Genomic DNA, 20,599 nt, shown 5'->3' with positions numbered 1-20,599 from the left:
TCCAAAGTATATTTTTCACTCTTTACGTATTGCAGAGACGTAAACAGCTGTTGGAATAAGGGTTGTTTTACCCCTAAGACAGGCCTAGCCTTGCTTTATTCCTTACTTGAAAGCTAGTGATCAACTTCAAAAACACATCAATGGCAGCCAATATATGAGGCGTTTCGAAAAATGTCTCAATGAGGCTTCCGTAATCCGGAAGCACATTTTATTTCTCGCTTTATTTTTTATCCCACCCATACTCCGAGAAGTTCAGCCTCCCGGTGTGCTATAATTGGATAATAGTTTTAACGGTCAAATCAGAAACGTGTTGTTGGCACATTCTAGCCAATCCGAGCAAAGAGTTCGGGATCGGATTAGCCAATCCTAGTGCAGGAGGTGGGACTTGTCGGAATACAGGTGGGAGAAAATTAACGTGTGTTATCTGGCAAATCCACCAAGGTGAGACTTTAAAAATTACATCTAGCAAAGACGTTATTATAGAAATATTTATTCCAAAAATAGAAATACCAGGCTTGTGTTGGGAAATAACAAGTAAGAGAAGGTGTTTAGGTCTTGTTTGTATGTTATTGTTTTTTGTGTCTCTGACACATCAGATATGAGAATTAAAGGACACAGAGAACATCACTGAGTGCATTAAAGCAGGAAAAACACTCAAACTTGTGACTCGAAGACCAGGACAAGACAAGTGTACAGTATATTATCTTTATTCTATTTATTCATGTTATAAAATGGTGGCATTATACCTGAGGACCACTAGGGGGCAGTAATAATCGCTGTTAACTCTCCTTCCCTGCTGAACCAACTGCTCAAGCTGGTAGACCTTTACTGAGCTGCTCAGTTCTTTTCCAGCTTCATCATCATCATCTTCCTCCAGCTGGTTCAACATTTGATTTGGTGTAGGTTTTACACCGGCTATCATACCAAAGACCGTCATAAAAATGGTACCTACTGCTGTCTGGCAAGGCACGCTGCAATACAGATGTGAGTGGGGAGTCAAACTCTTGCGGTTACCAGAGGACACGCCCCCCCACTGTAACCCTAGCTATGTAATAGGCGAGAGGCTGAGGGCTACGGAAACGGAGATCGGCGCCGCCCTATGTGCCACTTGGCGTGGGAAGGACTTTGGCTTGGCCCTTCCCTACGCAACCCTCCCCAATCTATCTGGGCTTGGGACTGGCACTGAGTATGCACTGGCTTGTGTAACCCAGTGGCTGGGGATTTTTACCTAACCTGCATGTCTTTGGACTGTGGGGGAAACCGGAGCACCCAGACACGGGGAGAACATGCAAACTCCGCACAGAAAACCCCCTAGTTGGCTGTGAGATTCAAACCCAGAACCTTCTTCATGTGAGGTGACAGTGATGACCACTGCACTGCGCCGTCCAGCTTCCTTATCATTAACTGAAATTGCTCAATAAATTGTTATAGTAACTTGTCTGCAGTGTAGCACTCCTCAGAAACTTTGTCCACGGAGCAGGACTACCGAGCAGGGTTACGTTCCATACTTACTGTGATGTGTTAAATCATTCTGTCTCTCTCCATTATAGATGGCCCCCAAAACCATGGAGCCAGTGGCCAGGAAGATTTTTAAAGGAGTTCTCTTTCTGGAGGTGGCCGGCGTGTTTGCAGCTTACGGACTCTACTGCAAAATGAACGCGAGCCGAGGTGACCTGCTGTTCCTGCGTAAACACTTTCCATAGATGATGATGATGATGGGGGTCAGGTGAAATCAGATGATCATGATTGTGTGTTTTTTTTTTTTTTTTTTTTTTTTTAACCCCCAGATTTCAGATGGACGATGAACAAACACTTTCCCTCAGTTCTGGAAGGTAAATGATTTTGATCCAATTTTAACTTCGTTCTCATTGTAACCAGCTGATGAACTGATCTAAACAGGGACAAGGTCATAGCAAGGTCAAATGTGTGAAAGGACGAGACTGGGTAGTGGTGGTGTCAAATTGTACTGACTGTTTTATAAAGTCTGTTTTGTAACATAAATTTATTATTTTTTTATAAAAGATATAAAATCTGTTCCTTCCAGACCCATGCTGTTGTTAATTCACCCGTCCATGAGGCTGATGATCTGTTGCCATGGCGAGGCGTCCGTCGTCCACAATTCAGTTAAATCGTGTCTCCTCCATCAGTTCTCCACAGCGTTCTGTTCTGATTTTATTTGAAAGAACTCATCACTCTGCACAAAACTTGGTCGTTGTTTTGTCAAATTTTTTGTTAATGAGTTACTAATTAGGCCAAATTAATGAATTTTCCAGACCTCACGAGAATTTTCTCTCATTTCTCATCCGATTCTCAATGGATTTCAGTTCTGATTGTTTTATTTGAAAGAACTCGACCTTCTGAACAACGCTTGCTCATTGTATTGTCAATTTTTTGCGAACAAGTTAGTCATTAGGTCACTTAACACATTTTCTTCTGATTAGAATTGTATCTCCTCTCATTGATCATGGGAATTCAGTTCTGATGGGTGTTTTGGGTCGATCTTCACTCGGGGAATAAAATGTAGTGGTTTGTTGATGTTCCTGTTGTAAGCAGTTAGTGGTGGAGGTTGGTCCTCTCTCTCTCACATCGTCACATTTCAGTTCTGTTTGATGTTTTGGTCGTCAGGGTTGTTTTGATGGCAGACCAGATGAGCTCCTACACCCTTGATGTTCTGGTTTTTGTTGGACACCGAAGATATTTGGGTTTGAGATCAAAAGATGAACAAGACATTAAATCAGAATTTCAGCTTTCATTTCCTGATATTTACATCTTGTGTGAAACAACTTTAGCACCTTTGGTGGCAGATCACTCAACAGTTAGGTGAGCAAAAGTATAGGAACAGAGTCTTGGAGTAAATAACACACTTTTTTTTTTTTTTTTTTTGGCGGTCCAAATCCTGCGCTCTGATTGGCTGGCGAGCGGGTCTGTGTCCTACGGTACAGACCCCAGTTATGGACCTCTGGTGACTCACTCATTCACAACAAACACAGTAGAATTTGTCAACATTTATCTTTTTTTTTTTTTATAAGATTTATTTATGATTATCAAAAATCTTATGTTTGCCAGCATTTCTCAGGAGAATCGCATTAATTTTACAGCATGGATAGCGATAACGACAGTGTTCACAGCGAAAGCGAGTTTTACTCCCCTGAGGAAGAAGTAAAAGAAAACATTTCAGGAGAAAGCTAAAAACCTCTAATTTGCTAACGCCGAGCAAAAACCTGGCTGAATCCTGAATGACTCCCATTTGTATAAATAGGGGACGACGTAGGCGGCAAAATGTAGTGTTTTTCCTGCCATGAAAGTGCACTTGTATACCGAGGAGGAAGCCATTTGCATTACAGCCGTGAATGAGGATTCAAAATGGCGGCTCAGCTCGGTTTCCCCTTTCGGGCGCTCTCGTTTTCTGTTCGAACTTGGTAAAGAAAAAAATTAATATATTATTTACCAGCTTAAGGTCGGTCCGTATGGTGAAATACCGTGACCTCGACTACTGACCTCAGCCCAGAGGGCCTCACTCAGTACTCTCAAGACCTCGGTCACGGTATTTCACCATACGGACCGACCTTAAGCTGGTAAATAATGAATAAATATATATTTAGTATTAAATCATTTCTCTTGCTTGCAATAACTGCATCAAGCCTGCGACCTGCTGACATCACCAAACTGCTGCGTTCATCTTTTGTGATGCTTTCTCAGGTTTGTAGCACAGTTTGTCGTGGTTTGTTTTGGGGAGTTTCTCCCTTCAGTCTCCTCTTCAGGAGGTGAAATGCTGCACAGTTGGGTTCAGGTCTGGTGATGGACTCCGCCCGTCTAAAACCTTCCACTTTTTTTTTTCCTGTGAAGTCCTTCGTGTTGGTCGTTTTGGGACATTGTCTTGATGCATTTCCCTGGATGTATATCCGGCAATGAAAGCTGAAATTCTGATTTATCGTCACATTCATCTGTTGATCTTGAACCCAGATGTTTTTAGTATATAAATGCTGCTATTCCAGTCCTGTACTTTCGGAGTGGAGCGTATACACCATGTCTTGCTGGAGCTCACTTTGTGCACAGGGGCATTGCCATGCTGGATCTTGATTCCAGTGAAGGGAAACTGTAGCGCTTCAGCATCCAGAGATGTTCTACATAATTGTGCACTTCCAGTTTTTTGAAAGTTACCTAGATATCAGTGTGTGTGTGTGTGTGTGTGTGTGTGTGTGAGAGAGTGTGTAAGTCCATTCTCAGCTTTCATGTGCTCAGGATGGAGGTTTATAATTCCTGACTGCTGGCGTGATAAATCCTGATGTGTTCAGTTTAACTCCATTATGATGCTTATGAGAAGTACACATTTCTGTTCAGTTAATTCTAGGTCTGTGATGGATGATTTGGGAGGGATGGAACAAAACTAATTAGCATGACTTGTAAAAGTGAGACTAACAGCCATTAGTCTCACAATCACTTCACGGTAGACAATTTTGGGCCTTCCAGGGTCAACCGGCATGCGTTCCAGGCCCTTCCATCGGAATACATGAAAGCCAGGGAACCAACTTGACCACCAGGAGGAAGGTGTGACTTCCATTGCCAGAAAGTTTGGTCGTGTTGAAAATCGCTGTAGGTCAAGCACCAGATGAATTCATCCATTACAACCATGAAGGCATCCATGAGGCTTACGTGGGCTACTGTAGCATTCCATCGAGCTCAAAATGTTCATGGAACAACATTTCTGCAGAAAGTGAAAGTTTGTAGAGGGGGCGTGGCTTATTTAATTTTGCCGTGGCTATGTCATACTGTAGCTGTGAACACTACATGCTGCCATAAGGCCATACATCACACTGCCATCACCCACTCTACCTTGGGTTTACCGCTGTCTTCCATCACAGTTCCTGTGGCTTCATTTGTATAGTTTACTCCACCCAAAGTTATGCAACGGATCACCTCCAAAACTTGCCGGAATGGCCACGATAGCGCCAGCAACGGTTCTCACGGATCAGCCGGCTCTGCGTGACCTTAGCATCAGCGACGCGGCAGCTCATGCAGCTGTACCATGAGAAACCACTCGTTTATAATTAGCCAAGTTGTTGTTCATGAGAACAATTAGATCTTCCACACAAAACAATCAGAATCAAAATCCACTGAAAACTCAGGGAGGAGCAACTTTTGTGAATTGTAGATGGACGCTGCGTGATGGCAATCGCTCATCGCCCTACAGCCGGTGAGGTGATAAGTAGGACGCCACGTCCTGGATTATGTTAGAGGTTTGGAAGTTTTGTTGGACATTGCGCCTGATTTCATCCCTTCATCTTCAAGCACTTTATCATGATCAGAGTTGAGGTGGAGCCAGAGTCTCGCTCTGGAAAAGCAGGCGTGATGCAGAAATATCCTGTGCTGTTCAATAAAGTCTCAAATAGCAAACAAATGGTAAAATTACATTTATTACAAAATGCTTTTTTTTTTCCCCCCCAACACAAACAACTTTGTCTTCAGAAATATTTGCCGACAATGTGGCAGATCCTGACTACAACCTGAAACATCATTCAACATTCTCTCTCTCTCTCTCTCTCAGTTTATTACAAGTCCAACGAATGGGCCGGGAACTACGGCGTCCGGGAAGCGGATCAGGACGTGTGGTCTACGCGGCAGGAATAACCACACAGACACTCAACAGGACAAGGGTCATCACTTCACTTCTTCCTTCTGACGGTCTTTTTGCCCTGTCTGTCTTTCCCAAACGGTTTCCTTTTCTTGAACGCAGCCTTCTTCCTCCTGAGCGTCTTAACGTCACGTCCCCGGATCCAGTCGTCACGCTGCGCCTCCCATTTCAGCTGTTTGACACCTGAAGGCAAGAAGCAGAAGGACATGGGAGACTTCTTCCAGAACAAATAAATGAATATTGTGGTAAATGATCAGAGTCTGTGATTATTCATATCCAACAGTTTGTGACTTCACTCGTGTGAAGAGATCTGGCTGGCATCTAGCCATGTTAATAAAATTCAGTAATTTTCAACCTGTCGTCTGATTGTGTTTCTCTTTGTTTTAAAGTACACACACACACAAATGTTCAGTACTCACTGGCTTTGTCTTTATTAGCCATTGCGTTCATGCCGACGTTGTCAAACTTGATATCTGCGTTTTCATCCAGCAAATCTCCAAACTGAAAAGGAGGAGAGACTTTAATAAAACACAAATAACAAACAGCTTAAGGTTTATTCAGTAGACATTTAACATCGACTTAAAGCTGTACTGCCTTTCAGATTTTAAGTGTAGGTCATAAAAATAAATTTTCCCCGACACCCAATTATTTTTGTTTAGTGACCGAAAGCTACTGAATTCAAATCACAGACTTCCAGTTTTATTAGCTTTTTTTTTATAGAACAATTATTGAATTTCTCCACGTGGCCCTAAATTCTCCGCTATTTTTTCCTGCTTCCCCATGACCCAATTCAAGCTACTACATCATGCATCACGTGGTGGGCTTTCCCCGTTCACGCAAGGCATTGTGGGATACAAATTTGAAACGGGAGAGAAAAATAGAGGACATGAGCGTGCGAATGAAACGTGAAAGAGCGACTACAGTAACGGAAAGAAAGTGAGAAGAAAAGACGTTATGTTCTATACGAAGGAAAGGAAACGCAGGACCAAACTAATAAATATTGGCGCTCAGCGAGCACCTCGGTGTGATCAGCTGTTCGTTTAGCGACAGAATGATGGAACTGTCAGTGCACGCTCAAAGGGAAACCTGTAGATGGCAGTAATGCAACACTGTGGATGCCAGCTGCTGTAAAACCCAAAAGAAGAAGAAGAAGGTAAACCTGCGCATGCGCACACGGACTTCCTCTGTCTGCCTGACTGCGCCAAGCGAGCGATTTCATGCACATTATTTGCTTTAATCCCCTCAAATTAAATAACTTCCCAGCCACAGAACGGCCTGATATTTTGTGAGATATTACAGAAATAAACTTTTTTTTTCCATGGTCCAGTTTCCATCAAATCCTGCGCTCTGATTGGCTGGTGAGCGGGTCTGTATCCTACAATACAGACCCCAGTTACGGACCTCTGGCGACTCGCTCGTTCACAACAAACATAGTAGCATTTTTTGTCAACATTTTTTAAGATTTATTTATAAGATTATCAAAAATCTTAATTTTTTTTGCCAGCATTTCTCAGGAGAATCGCATTAATTTTACAGCATGGATAGCGATAACGACAGTGTTCACAGCGAAAGTGAGTTTTACTCCCCTGAGGAAGAAGAAATAAAACATTTCAGGAGAAAGCTAAAACCTGTAACTTGCTAACGCCAAGCAAAAACATGATTGAATCCTGAATGACTGTATAAATAGGGGACGACATAGGCGGCAATATGTAGTGTTTTTCCTGCCATGGAAGTGCACTTGTATACCGAGGAGGAAGCCATTTGCATTACAGCCGTGAATGAGGATTCAAAATGGCGGCTCGGCTCGGTTTTCCCTTTCGGGCGCTCTCGTTTTCTGTTAGAATTTGGTAAAGAAAAAAATAAATATATTATTTACCAGCTTAAGGTCGGTCCGTATGGTGAAATACTGTGACCTCGGCCTTGAATACTGACCTCTGCCCAGAGGGCCTCGCTCAGTACTTTCAACACCTCGGTCACGGTATTTCACCATACGGACCGACCTTAAGCTGGTCAATAACACGTATATCACAATTAGCACATTTCAGAGGGAACTAAATTTCACTGATTTTATGAAATCGAAAGGCCGCCTTGCTTTAATGACTCCTGTTCCATGAATGTGCTGCAGCATTAAATCCAAAAATAAACTGTTAAAAATGTGTATTGTGTCATACATTAATAAACGAATCATTGCAATCGATGGCAATCTGCTGTGATACGAGAGGACTAAACACACACACACACACATACACACTAGACTGTGCTTGTAATAATCCACCAATCAGAACAGAGTTCAACAGTCCTGCAGTAGAATAGAAAAATCAGCCTTCAAATATAATTTACATAAAATTCTCTGTAGAAGTTCTGCTACTAAAATGAGTTAAAGTAGAAAAATGCTGAAAATGCATTATGAATTAATCAGCTCAGGAAATGGGCATGGAGCTCACGTACCTCCTCCGCTGCTGCAAACATCGCCGTGTTGTCCATCTTTCCTTTCTTTTTCTTCTTGCTTGGTTTGGATTCTGGGGAAGAACATGTTCATCAACACACCGCTTTGTTCACATCTGTTTACATCTGCTCTCTCTGGTCTTCTCTCTCATATTAAAACCTTTTTCATTCACAAAACTAGCTGGAAGTTTGGGTTTGTTCTGGAACATGCTTTCAGTTACAAACATCCTTACTGAAGATGTGATTCATCATTTCTTAAAAGGTTGAGACTTTGGAAATGAATAACTGACTTCTGTGTAAACATCTCCGATATTCATTTGCCAAACGGAAGTGTTTCTATCCCCAACGCACCATACAATCTCAAACACAGCCTTTAAATAACCAGAAGTGCGTTTACCTCATCAGATCTTCTTTCTTCATCCTACCACAGCAGTCATTAATGTGCACCACATAACAGTACATTGATTTATTTATTTTTTAAACACTATTCACATTTAGACTGAGGGGAAAACATGATGTAATAATAATAATCATCATCTCACCAAAAGATCCGGCAAACTCGAGATGCTCTGATAACTTCCTCTTGCCTTTTTTGCGTCCTTTACTGACTTCTGGTGGCTCACCCAGGCCCTCATCCTCATCAAAGTCTAAACACAGAAGTAACTAACCATCAACAAACAACAACGGGTTGGGGGTGGGGTTGAGGAACATATGAAATCAAGTGTCTCTGAGACTCCAGTCAATACTGCTCATCAACTGCAGAGACCAAAGCCTACAGTGAAGCGCGGTGGTGGTAGCATCAGGTCGTGCTTTTCATCAGCAGGGACAGAGAAACATGTAGGAGACGAGAGTGGTCCAGACGGTTACTTTGCAACAGCACAAGGTCCCTAAACATACTGCTAAAGGTCCACGGAACCTGAATGTGTCAGAATTGTAGGTCCAGTGGAATTTTTCAACCTCGGTTAGAATTTTTAACCCAGTTCATCATTTGCTACTTGTATTAGGGAGACTCACTGTATGTTGGGTTAGGATCTGGGAAGAGTTTGTATTTTAAACTACTTGATGACGATTGCAATTGGTCTAGTGGTTAAGGTATTGGGTTAAGAATCAGAAGGTTCTGAGTCTGAATCCCGATTAAGTGCAATAAAAGATTTTTTTAAAAATGCTAATTAGGTAAATAGGAACAGACAGACAGACGAGGAAATACTCGGTCGGTGTAGACAGAGAGGAAGTGAATGGAAGAAAGAGAGACAAAAGAAGTGATGGAAAATCCCTTTTTAAGGTTGGAAATTAGGAACTAGGTTAAAATTTTTAACCCATGTCAAAAAAAAAAGGCACCAAGGTTGAATTTTTTTGACCTGTAACATGTACAAATGGCCCAATCAAAGCCCAGAGCGGGCACTACCTGAAAAATCGTAGTTCTCCATCCCACCTGACAGAGTCTGAGAAACTTTAAGAAATCTGGTCAAAGATATCAAGATCCAGATGTGCAAAGTCGACAGAGACGCATCCTAGAAGACTCGCAGCTACAGCTGATCACCATCAGTGTGTGAATCAGCTGTGTTCTACGAAGTATTGACACTTCTGCACTAAATACTTACGCAACCAATAAATGGACCTTTAAATGTTAAACATATTTACTACAAAATGTGGAAAAGTGCATGGGGGTGAACACATATGACAGGCACTGTGAACTAAACTGACAAACTCACCATCGAAGGCGGCATCATCATCATCACCCTCAAGCTCTGGAACTGTAAAATGCAACGTGTTTTCTTTTAGCTTCAGTTCAACTGCAATATACAGAATAAATGAGATTCTGAACTGACCATGTGCATCTCACACACACCTTCATTATCATCTCCATCTGGGTCCATAAAAGCACCACCATCTTCCTCCAGCTCGTCTCCAAAGTCTTCCTCAGCCATGCTTCCCAGAGAGAGCTCCTCATCATCCAGGCCATCGTCCGAATCCAGGTCTGAATCTGAAACCTCCTCCGATTTCTTACCTTTTTTGCTGTTGCTCTTTACATTTCTGTAAAAGAACATGTTCATGATGCCAGTTGTGCTCATTTTCTTTTGAAAACCACCTCAATCATTTTCATGATTTTTTGTTTTTTTAAGTGAGTAAACTTTCTTTCTGCCACAACGTTCTAAACATCTGCACTGTTCAGAGTAGAGAGACTGACTCGTTTCATCCCATCTTTTAAATCTGTCCCAAAAACCACCATATGCACATCTTGTTTCCCCAAAGTTAAACCAAAATTAGCTACCCTGAAGAGTGACGACCTTTCTATAATTCTCAAAAATGTTCCCAGGTCTGGAAAACGTAATGGAGTTTCACTTCCATTAAACAATAAACAGCTTTCGACAACGTCGCAGCAGCACCGACACGTTCACCCTCATCAAGAAACCAGATTCTACAAACATGCAAACTGGACAATGTCCCGAATCGTACATGCTCCGCCCCTTTCTCCAGAAACCTGTGCTGCACTGGGATGCATTCGCATTGTGGAACCAGACAGGCGTTTATATTTTATGATGCAACAACAGCAGCAGCCAATCATGTGTTTTTAACTCAGATTTTCCAATGAACATCTTTATTTCCTTAAAGGAATGAAGCAAAAATCAATGCACTGATGTGTAAAAACAATTTAAAATAATTCTCAAAAAAAAAAAAAAGTGGGCGTGGCCAGAAATGGGGAAAATATCATACATCATTACTTAGATATTTTCTTGTATTATGATTTTCAAAATTCTTTGGATACAGGATTTTCTACTGAACAAATAATGAATAAATAATAGAGTATATCATTCAGTAGTTACTATAATATATTCACACAAGAGCAGCGAGAGGGGACTCACTCACCCAGCAAAGTCCAAGTCATCATCTTTAAAGTCCGTGAAGTAATCATCACTCTCAAAAGTGTCTAGAAAATAAAAATACATAAAGGATATTACACGGCTGTGTGAAGATCTGAAGTTTATCCTCGAGTGGTGAGCGTATACATCACGAGTGAGAGAAGTGAAGTGAAAATATTTTCAACACGAGAAGATAAACTTCATATCTTCGTGCCACTGTGTAATGTTCTTTATATTATATGGGCACATCAACAAAAAAGCAAGTTAATCAAAAGAATTTTAATTCTGAACCAATTCACCATTTTGACAACACACATCCCGTCAGTGGGAAAAACGGAGTGACATCATCGGAGTGAAATATCGGGAATTGTGCCACTCAGATCCGTGATGTATTTCATATGAAAAATGCAAGTTTTTCAACACAAGAAGATAAACTTCATTATCATATCATGCTGAATGATATAAACACGTTTCAGAGCAATATGCTGCCAAAATCTTGTTCAGGGAAGGCCTTCCTTCTTTCAGCAAGACAACGCCAAACCGCTTTCTGCACATATTACAACTGCATGGCTCCATAGTAAGAGAGTCCGGGTGCTAAACTGGCCTGCTGCAGTCCAGACCTGTCTCCTGTTTAAAGCCTTTGGTGCATTATGAAGCGCAAAATACAACAAAGGAGACCCCGAACTGTTGAGCAACAAACTGTAGATCAGGCAAGAATGGGACAACATTTCTCTTTCAAAACTACAGCAGTTGGTCTCCTCAGTTCCCAAACGTTTACAGAGTGTTGTTAAAAGTACAGGTGATGCAACACAGCAGTAAACACGCCCCTGTCCCAACTTTTCTGAAGCATGTTGCTGACATCAAAATGAGCATACATTTTTCAAAAAACAATAAAATTTCTCAGTTTCAACATTTGATATGTTGTATTTGTACTATTTTCAATGAAATACAGAGTTTCCATGATTTGCGAATGACATTCTGATTTTATTTACATTTAATACAACATCCCAACTTTTTTGGAATTGGGGTTGTATTTTGTCGGCTGTCCATCGCTAGCGATGATTACTGCTTCATTAGGATACACAGATGGGCCGTGAGGCCTGCACCAGAGTGACAGAGTCGTCCGCAGCGGTGGCATGAACGGCCCATTCTCCTCTCCTAATGAAGCGCCTTGTACAGTAAGGTAAGACAAATGATGTCGTGGCCCCATCGTGTTGTCTCTCTGGACCTCCAGACCTGATGCCAAGTGGTGCACAAAAGTGCCACAGACCTGACGGGTATGGAAGTCGCCCCACAGTGACAACTGACTTGCCGAGTGATGCCATTCATTGGCTGTTTGAGTGGCTCTTCCACATGCCATCTGGTGGTGTGCCATTGACCCTGTTGGGTTCATCTGCCACGTTGCACCGAAAAGCGCCCTGCTGCCAGCGCCTTATTGGTGATGCACTATTTAACCCACAGTTGGAACTCAGGCAGGTGCTACCACTCCGGGTCAGAGCCGACCTGGGAGTAATGGGGGTTACTGGGAAGATTACTCAAGTCGTCCCGGACCTGAGACTCCCCACCGGTTGCAGTTTAAAGCCAAACCCAGGATTAAAGGGGTTGTACGTCACGCCCACGATGTAGTTCACATGAATAATGCAAGTTTTATTCTTCATATCTTCAAGCCAACGTGTGATTTTCTTTTTATTATATTGAAACATTTACAAACAAAAAGTCCCAAATTTATCAAAACAATTAATCGATTTCCTCACGAGTGGCAGATAGAGATTTATGTCCCGGTTTTGGTTCTCCATGTCCCGGATGGAGCTCGGATGAAAAATATTTGTGGCATAATTCACAGTAAGACACTCGTGTCTATAGAATATAAAGCATTATCTAGCACAGTAAAAACGTTACTAATTCATTTGTTGATGTTAGAATGCTTACGCAGTTAACGTTCTCTGTCTTACGTTATTTTTATTGTCAAAGTTATATAAAACTGTACACAACTATAATCTCTAGTCATGTGGGTTCAGAAGAGCGCTGGCTTTGACACTAACATGATGTTTGAACTTATTTTGGAATTTATGCTTACATTTATATAGTATTATTATACCATAGATTAAAAGATAGAAAAGAAAAAATAAATAAAATATTGAACTGTCAAAGTCTGGCGTTAAACACGCCACATAAACTCTGGTACCGGTACCAGAACCACAGTAGAACTGGAGCTGTGATCCTGAAGGAGGCTGCATTTCCTCCTTCTGACTTACTGAGCAGTTGTTCAAACTCATCATCGTCCACGTCCTCCACACTCTCAGCATCATCTCCAAAAGGCTTCTTCAGTCGCTTCTCTCCTTCCCTCTTTTTAAAGAACCTGAAAATTGGAGCAAAACGGAAACGGTGTAGAAGCTCAGGTGTGAACGATTTGTGAACGAGGTCATATTTAGCAGAGTATTTTGAGTAATAATACGTAATGCCTCAGAGATACGGAAATAAAATAAGAGCAGACAAATTATTTGAATTACTTTCAGAAAACAAAAACACACACACACACACACACACACACCTGTAGAAGAACACCTCATCCACAGGGATCTGAGTTTCCTCTTTGGCCAGATACTCCTCACAGTTTACTGTAAAACAGGAAACACGCACACGTTCCTATTCATGCCCACGCACGTTATATTTCAGTGTTTCCAGCTAACTGAGACACTCACCAGGTAATGAGCGGATGTTATTCATGCTCGGTTTGTGCTTCGGCTGCATTATGGTTGCGTCTGTGTTTTCTGAGACAGAAGACAAATCAGGGATATGACGCACATTTCAACGATGCAGAGATGAAGACACTCAGACATTCAGAAGGCACGTTAAAAGATTCTCCTTACGTTTGCCTTTCGTTTGTTTGGGGTTCCTGAACACAAACCGATCCAAGAACCTGATGAGTGTGAAATCCTGCAGAGGATCTCCTGTGTACTGGATCTGCCCTCCCTGATCACATGAGTGAGTGAGTGAAAGTGTATTCGTAGGGGGGAAAAAAAAAAGTCCTGCAATATGATCATGATTCACTGGGATGTCATTAAATTGAAATACTCACCTGCAAGATGGTTTTTGCGAAGAGAGCCACAGAGGGGTGGAAATGATCAGCGAGCTACAAGACGTGAACATACAGTCAGTAACGGCAACACGGACACCAGCAGGTTTCACAGAAATGAGGAGCAAAATAACTCGTTTTATTAATATTAGAGATGAAAGTGGAGCAAAGAAAAAAATCCTGAACTTTTGAAAGTCAAACTAAGATTTTTTTTTTGGGGGGGGGGGCAACGTCCCCCAAAAACATTTTAATAACAGAACACGCAGAGCCCTGCATTCTAGTGCATTTTAGTGCTTATTTTCACTAAAACAAGTTATAACTTTTAAGCCTTTTTCTTTCATGTACATTAATGATTAACATGTCAGAAATATCAAATTTAATTCCCCAAGTTAACGAGTAATTTTCAGGAGTGCGTTTAGAAAACGCAGTGATTTTCCTGCTGCACAGTTCATTACTTTGAAAAAAAATATATCAGACAGTTGAAGGTAAACTCAGCAAAATCCCAAAACAGTGCTGTTAAACAGTAAAGGTCCGTTAGAGTTTCTAAAGCTTTCAGGTTTCAGTGTTGGGGACGTTGAGCCTCGTTTATCAATCTTTTAGCAGAGTTGTGCGTTTGCAGAAGCGAAAGTGAACTAAACATTTCTAATTCAGATTTATGCGAGTTGAAGCCGATTGTTTACATTAGTTCGTATCATCGTAAATTTAAACACCAATGAAGACCAAATTTCTCATGTAAATCAGGGGCGTAGGGTGGGTGTGTGTGTGTGTGTGTGTGTGTGTGTGTGTGTGTGTGTGTGTGTGTCACACACTGACTGGCAGCCTGAGTGCATTCTGTAACAAACCACTGCTAGTTTTAGGCAGCTTAGAAACCGACTCTTCCATTATTGCTGTTTCTTCCACGTTTTCTTGATGTTGTGTTCATTAAAACTTAGCTTCGAAACCACAAAATGCAACTTTGATGGGAAAAAAATATGTAATAAATTGCTGACCTCTCTTCACGTCGAAAGAAGGAGGAAAGTTTTGCTCGTTTTGACACGGCGAATTATTAACACGAGGAAATACTCGTAATTCACAACTAAAAAGACCGCAGCTACACTGGCAGCTTGAACACGCTTTCTAGTGCGGTTGTGTTGCGCTTGCGCAGAACGGTGTCAGTCCTGAGCGCCTTAGCTCGTGCACCTGAAGGCGCGCACTGGGCACGCACGCCTAACGAGCTCTGGCACGCGCACCGTTAACAAAGAACACATGTCTTTAATCAATGAATCATGTTTGGGCTATTTAAGGACCGCGCCCATGCAAGGACGATGTGAAGTATTACGCCACGTCTAGGAACGTGAAAAATCCAAAAAATACATTTCTCCATTCGGAAAACCGGAGATTTAAGAGTTGTCAAGTATCCGGATTTCCGGGTAAATCCGGAAGACTTTCATCCGTGTAATATGATGGTTGGGAAGATTGTGTTTAAGAGATTTTTTTTTTTAGATTCAAGAGCCCATGCTCAACCCAAAGAAAATGTAATGTGGAAATTGGTGTGGAATTAATTAATTTAAAAAAAAAAAAACATGCACACCGTGATTAGCTTTATGACTCATCATTGGCCATGAATCAATTCACGTGATTCACTTACAAGAATTAAACATTTCTTTCATAAATTGCCCGTCACTTCTCCCAGACAAGTTTTGATGTTGTTTATCCAATCAGTTTTTCCAACAAATCGAAACTTTTTTTTTTTTTAAGAAAAGTCCCACGTGTTTATCCGGTGACCGAGATAATCCCGTAACGCACTGAAAACACGCCGTCAGTGTAAACGCTGGGAAATGGACGGGACAGTGGAATACAGTGGAATCACCGCGACAATCTGTAACGTATAAATTTAGCATCTTGTTCTTTCTGACGGCTCAAACCGACCGGCGGCAACGTTTACCGACAACCACAACGTACAACACACACTCGGCATCCATCTTCCAAGAAAAACCTTTCAGTTCCTCACCTTCTGCAGCTCCCAGAGGCTGCTGCGATTCGCTCCACAGTACAAAGGGTTTCTGTGAGTGGGGTCGTACATCTCCATATCCTTACCACCTGCACACAACACACCGTTTTACAAACAAGACCAAGATAAATATCTGAATATTAAGGCGGACTCAAAAATAAATAAATAAAATAAGTTTGTCATGGGGAAATCAAGATGAGAAATATCATACAGCACGAGACCCTGAAATCACACACCCGTCAGCCAAAACATTACAAACACTCACAGGAAGTGAATAACAGTTATTCCATAAAATCCAGTCGTACATGAGCTGATGGGCGACGAGGCGCGTAGCACCGAGACTGAGTGGAAGAACTGTTTCATTCTCTCCACATTCACTGGATTTTGAGAAACGGAGCATTTTTATTTTTTGCAAATTCAGTAAATAACTTTATACAAAACGTTTGACAAAATCATTTCCGCTTAAAACGTAAACAAACCGGCAAAATGACTGGAAAAATATGAAAAATGCGATAATTCTTGAAAAAAATTAATAAATAAAATACTACGTCCTTACCATCAAATACTTTTATTCCATATTTTGTTCCTTTTTTTTGGCATTTTTGGGGGCTTTGTTTTCAAGTAGAGTTTTTATTTCGTCCTCGGTTGGTTCAGCAACGCGCTCCGCCATTTTGTTTTTCTTTACTCACAGGATATGAGCTGATATCCTACTAGCACAGTAGCCAATCAGAGCGTGCGGCTGCTCATATCCAGTGAATGTGGAGAGAATAACGTTGATGATCTCATTACAGTGTCACCTGTCGAGGGGTGGAGTTTATTCGGCAGCAAGAGAGGAGTCAGTTGTTGAAGTTGATGTGTTGGAAGCAGGAGAAACAGGCGAGTGGAAGGATCCAAGCGACTCTGACAAGGGCCAAATGCTCCAATCCCACAGAAGAGCTAGTGTAGAAAAAAAAAGTTACTGCTGACGCCTTTCTGTTTTAATCAGCATTAACTGTTTCAGCGGTTTGTGCTCCAGGAGCTCTTCTGTGGGATTGGACCATATGGGCTAGCCTTCATGGCCCATGCGAATCAGTGAGCCTCGACACCCATGACCCTGTCGCCAGTTCACCGGTTGTCCACTTGGGCCACTTTTGTTTGGTACTAACCACTGCATACTGGGAACACCCCACAGGATGGGCCATTTTGGTGGAGATGCTCAGACCCAGTCATCTCACCATCACTATTTGTCAAAGTCACTCAGATCCTTAGACTCGCCCATTTTTCCTGCTTCCAACACATCAACTTCAAGAACTGACTGTTCTCTTGTAATGAGATGATCAACGTTGCTCACTTCACCTCTCAGTGTTGTTAATGTTCTGGCTGATCGGTGTATAGTGAGTGACGCTGAATTGTACAGTGAGAAACAGTGAACCACACAGCCAGAGAGGACACCGAATCATACGCTGAATGACTGAGTCTTTGGCTCCGTTTATTAATCCATAAACTCGACCTATTTATTAACAGGACGTTAATAAACTGTTTGCTGTATTTAATGCTATTTTATGGCTGCCCTTCCTTTATGACTACAAGTCCATTACATGATCACACTAGACACCTGTGCAGGTCTGAGCTCGGCCTTTTACATCGACACCAGGATTCAAACCGATGCTGCAAAATCTGTCCCCTTCCTGGACGGCGCTCCCGACCGCTCAGCCACGGAGGATTACAGCATGAATGGAGTTTATGGAATGTGGCGCTTGCATAGTCAGTACGCAGTGGAGCCACACCGCAACTGTGGGATCGCTACCTGAGGCTGGCACACCAACGACCATCTTACACACACTCGGACTTGGTTAAACACACGCGCACACGGCTTCAGCCAATAACGCTCTAGTTTTAACATGTTTAACCAAAAACTTAAAGTACAATCTGAGAACTGGCCACATTTTTGTTTTTCAGCGAGTCCAATTTGTGCCACGGTCTACAAAACCAACATTTTTCTTAAAGGGGTACCAAATATAATATATACAGTTGCTGATGTGACAAAGTAACGTATTCTTAAGTATTCTATCAAATTTATATACTAGAAAACAACAAAATATCTTGGTAATTGTAAATATAATACTTTATACACTAAACCGCACAAGAGTCGCCATTTTTAAAAGACCGTGACGTCAGCGCTACCCACTGCACTAGCGGAACTCTCCGAAATAGAGCAGAGAAGCCTGTAATCATGGCGTCGGGCGCATCAAGTGAAAGCGACAGCTCTGTCGAATCATACGAAGAGATCCCGCAAGACACACTGCAAGCAGGCTACGGCTTAGAAGGGTACCAGTTTGAACCTAGGAGAGGTACTCTCAACTCCAAATAAGAGAAGAAAGCTCGGATGACGGCGAGGATGAGACCAGGCCCAGCGCCGTGGGGGGGCGAAAGGGGGCGTCGCCCCCTCGTGGCTACAGCCCCGCCCCCTCAACGGAGCCTCAGATCACTTAATTGTTTTCTTAATTGTTATTGTGGGTGTGTGTGTGAAATGCTGACACAGCCGCGCACACACAGACCTGTGATAAGGACAAGGGGAGGAGTCAGGCGGGCGGGCGGGGGTTTTACATGTAGTCTACACTTACAAGTGCACTCTGTAATATGCAGTCAGTTTACGGGAGTAGTCTTTCCCCCACCGAATTAAACAAATTCAATCACAATATTGTGAATCCATTTTCTTTCTTTGTAGGCTAAGTTTATCTCCGTTTATGTTGGTGTATGTGTTCATATATGGTCCGCTTTGTGCGCAAATAGCGTAAGAATATGTGTCGTTGACGTCACCCCCCATGCAGCGGAGGGGAAATTCATCACTTCAGAGTGTTTAGTCCCCTACACGCCTAAACTGGGATCGCGGATTAAGTGGTTAGCGTTGACTCGGTGCGAGTCAGGAAGGCTATTACTGGTGCAGCCGCGGGGTCTGTTGAGTTTTTTAAATTATGATTTTGGCCGCCGAGCCAAGTACCTTAGACTTGCATTGACGTTTTGTTTTCATGCCGCGGAGCTATTTGTATGTATTTTAAATGTAAAGGACTTGCCTGTAGGCTTGTGTGTGTTGTTTTATGTTTGGCATCTTTCCGGTTGTACCGCGTGTCTGTGAGAAAATCGGAGGGGAGGGGTAACAGGTGGGCACGGGGGCTGATAAAACTGCCCTGGTAATATGTCACATGATTTTCCCGGACTAAAGCAACCTTCGGGGCCGTGGTGGTTTTGTGGTTGGCGCAGTTAATTGTTTGAAACACGTTGTCAGACCGCCATCACTACTACACACTATATGAAAAATATTTGCCCCCTTGCGATTTCTAATTGCCCCCTTAGTAAACTGTTCCTGGCGCCGGGCCTGGATGAGACTGATGCTGACCATGGGCATGGCGAGCGTGGGGCAGAGCGTCTGCGTGCAGGTGACACGGCGTGGTGCTCGTGCGGAAAATGTAACGTGGAGTTGCTCACGAGTCCAGCAGAATTTATTTGCTGCAGTGAGACAGGCGCCACCCGTGGACTTGCGAAATCGTCGCAAGAGGCAGAAACAGGTATTTCACACGTGCTATTCCCAACCTCAATGAGCCAACACAACTGGGCACATACATACGTCATGAGTGTTACGCAGAGAAAATGAACGTGCATTCTGATTGGATAAAATTAATATCATGGCGGGCTGTTCAAACTGCGGAAATAGTTTGCTTGAGCTACTTTCAAAACACTATAACTTTCCAACCTTAGAACAAAAAACTTTTGTAAGTCTTGAATAAGGTTCGTTAATGTGTTTTATTGTTATATTTACTGTATATATTGCCCTCTGTTCCCCTTTAACCCTTGTCTTTGACACCCATCAGAGCGCTCAGTGCTGGAATTTAAAATACAAAGCGGCACATGACAATTTATGAACGAATAAGAAACCAAAACTAAAGCAGTAAATGCAGGAAACAAAAATCGCACAGAACTCCATAAGGTGGATCAGTTACCCTCCAAGTTTTGGTGATGTACCCATGATGCAGCTGGTTTATTCTGCTGAGGCTTTTCGCTCTGTCCCTCTTCAATTTTATCAGCATCCACAAACCTTTCTTCATCATCATCATCATCATCTCCTTTAAGGTCCTGAAACTTCTCGTCTTCCTCATCCTAACGAGTTATTTTATACACACACACGTTAACGAGTTCACAGGTTCTGGTACAGAATAACAAACCTGAATGACATCTTACCCCTTCTTGTAGGAGGAGCTTAAGGCCAGGTTTGGCCTTCATGACCTCAGACACGAGGAAGAGTGCTCCGCAGGCGAACGTGGGGCTCTGTTCGCAGCTCACCTGCAGCAGCCTCTTGACGAAGGCCTTAACACGGCGCAGGACGATGTCGGCTTTCAGAGATTTGTACAGCAGGTTGAGGAACATGCTCTGCCTCGGGCTGACTGACAGGCCAGGATCTAACAGCTTCCTGTAGGAAAAACACAACGATGCGTTTGATATAGTTGCTCTACTCCCTGTACTGTATTCAGAGCTGCGGCGTTCTTTTCTAAGAATTAGAACTTCAGTTAGGGATTTTTTTTTCCTCTTACCGCTGAATGAGAGAAGAATAAATTATCAGT

At 42.4% G+C, this 20,599-nt stretch overlaps 2 protein-coding genes across 3 annotated transcripts in view; one reads left to right on the top strand and one right to left on the bottom strand.

The window, feature by feature from the left end:
- The first annotated feature begins 378 nt into the window (after positions 1 to 378).
- On the top strand, positions 379 to 5,986 carry LOC132883898 (protein CEBPZOS-like). 2 transcript variants are annotated; one of them, XM_060918006.1, is made up of 5 exons: positions 395 to 441; positions 597 to 690; positions 1,551 to 1,668; positions 1,788 to 1,832; positions 5,546 to 5,986. In XM_060918006.1, exons 3-5 carry the CDS (start codon positions 1,551 to 1,553, stop codon positions 5,626 to 5,628), a joined length of 246 nt encoding a protein of 81 aa, XP_060773989.1. In that variant the 5' UTR covers positions 395 to 441; positions 597 to 690; the 3' UTR covers positions 5,629 to 5,986. The 2 variants fall into 2 exon arrangements, with proteins under 2 accessions (XP_060773990.1, XP_060773989.1); XM_060918007.1 differs by lacking the exon at positions 597 to 690 and having other exon boundaries at positions 379 to 441.
- cebpz (CCAAT enhancer binding protein zeta) overlaps positions 5,399 to 20,599 on the bottom strand; it is a 19,485-nt gene continuing 4,284 nt past the window's right edge. The window contains exons 3-17 of the mRNA XM_060918005.1: positions 20,220 to 20,448; positions 19,982 to 20,138; positions 16,005 to 16,093; positions 14,018 to 14,071; positions 13,809 to 13,911; positions 13,641 to 13,709; positions 13,490 to 13,556; positions 13,194 to 13,297; positions 10,946 to 11,006; positions 9,927 to 10,111; positions 9,790 to 9,831; positions 8,620 to 8,724; positions 8,081 to 8,151; positions 6,052 to 6,133; positions 5,399 to 5,815 (exon numbers count right to left, since the gene is read on the bottom strand). Of these exons, the coding sequence (XP_060773988.1) occupies positions 5,664 to 5,815; positions 6,052 to 6,133; positions 8,081 to 8,151; positions 8,620 to 8,724; positions 9,790 to 9,831; positions 9,927 to 10,111; positions 10,946 to 11,006; positions 13,194 to 13,297; positions 13,490 to 13,556; positions 13,641 to 13,709; positions 13,809 to 13,911; positions 14,018 to 14,071; positions 16,005 to 16,093; positions 19,982 to 20,138; positions 20,220 to 20,448 (1,570 nt within the window). The 3' untranslated portion in view covers positions 5,399 to 5,663. The remainder of the gene's footprint in view (positions 5,816 to 6,051; positions 6,134 to 8,080; positions 8,152 to 8,619; positions 8,725 to 9,789; positions 9,832 to 9,926; positions 10,112 to 10,945; positions 11,007 to 13,193; positions 13,298 to 13,489; positions 13,557 to 13,640; positions 13,710 to 13,808; positions 13,912 to 14,017; positions 14,072 to 16,004; positions 16,094 to 19,981; positions 20,139 to 20,219; positions 20,449 to 20,599) is intronic.

The sequence above is a fragment of the Neoarius graeffei genome, chromosome 3 (assembly GCF_027579695.1).
Source record: "Neoarius graeffei isolate fNeoGra1 chromosome 3, fNeoGra1.pri, whole genome shotgun sequence".
NCBI lineage: Eukaryota > Metazoa > Chordata > Actinopteri > Siluriformes > Ariidae > Neoarius > Neoarius graeffei.
Note: the sequence above shows the minus strand (reverse complement) of the source record. Positions and strands in the feature narration are given on the sequence as shown.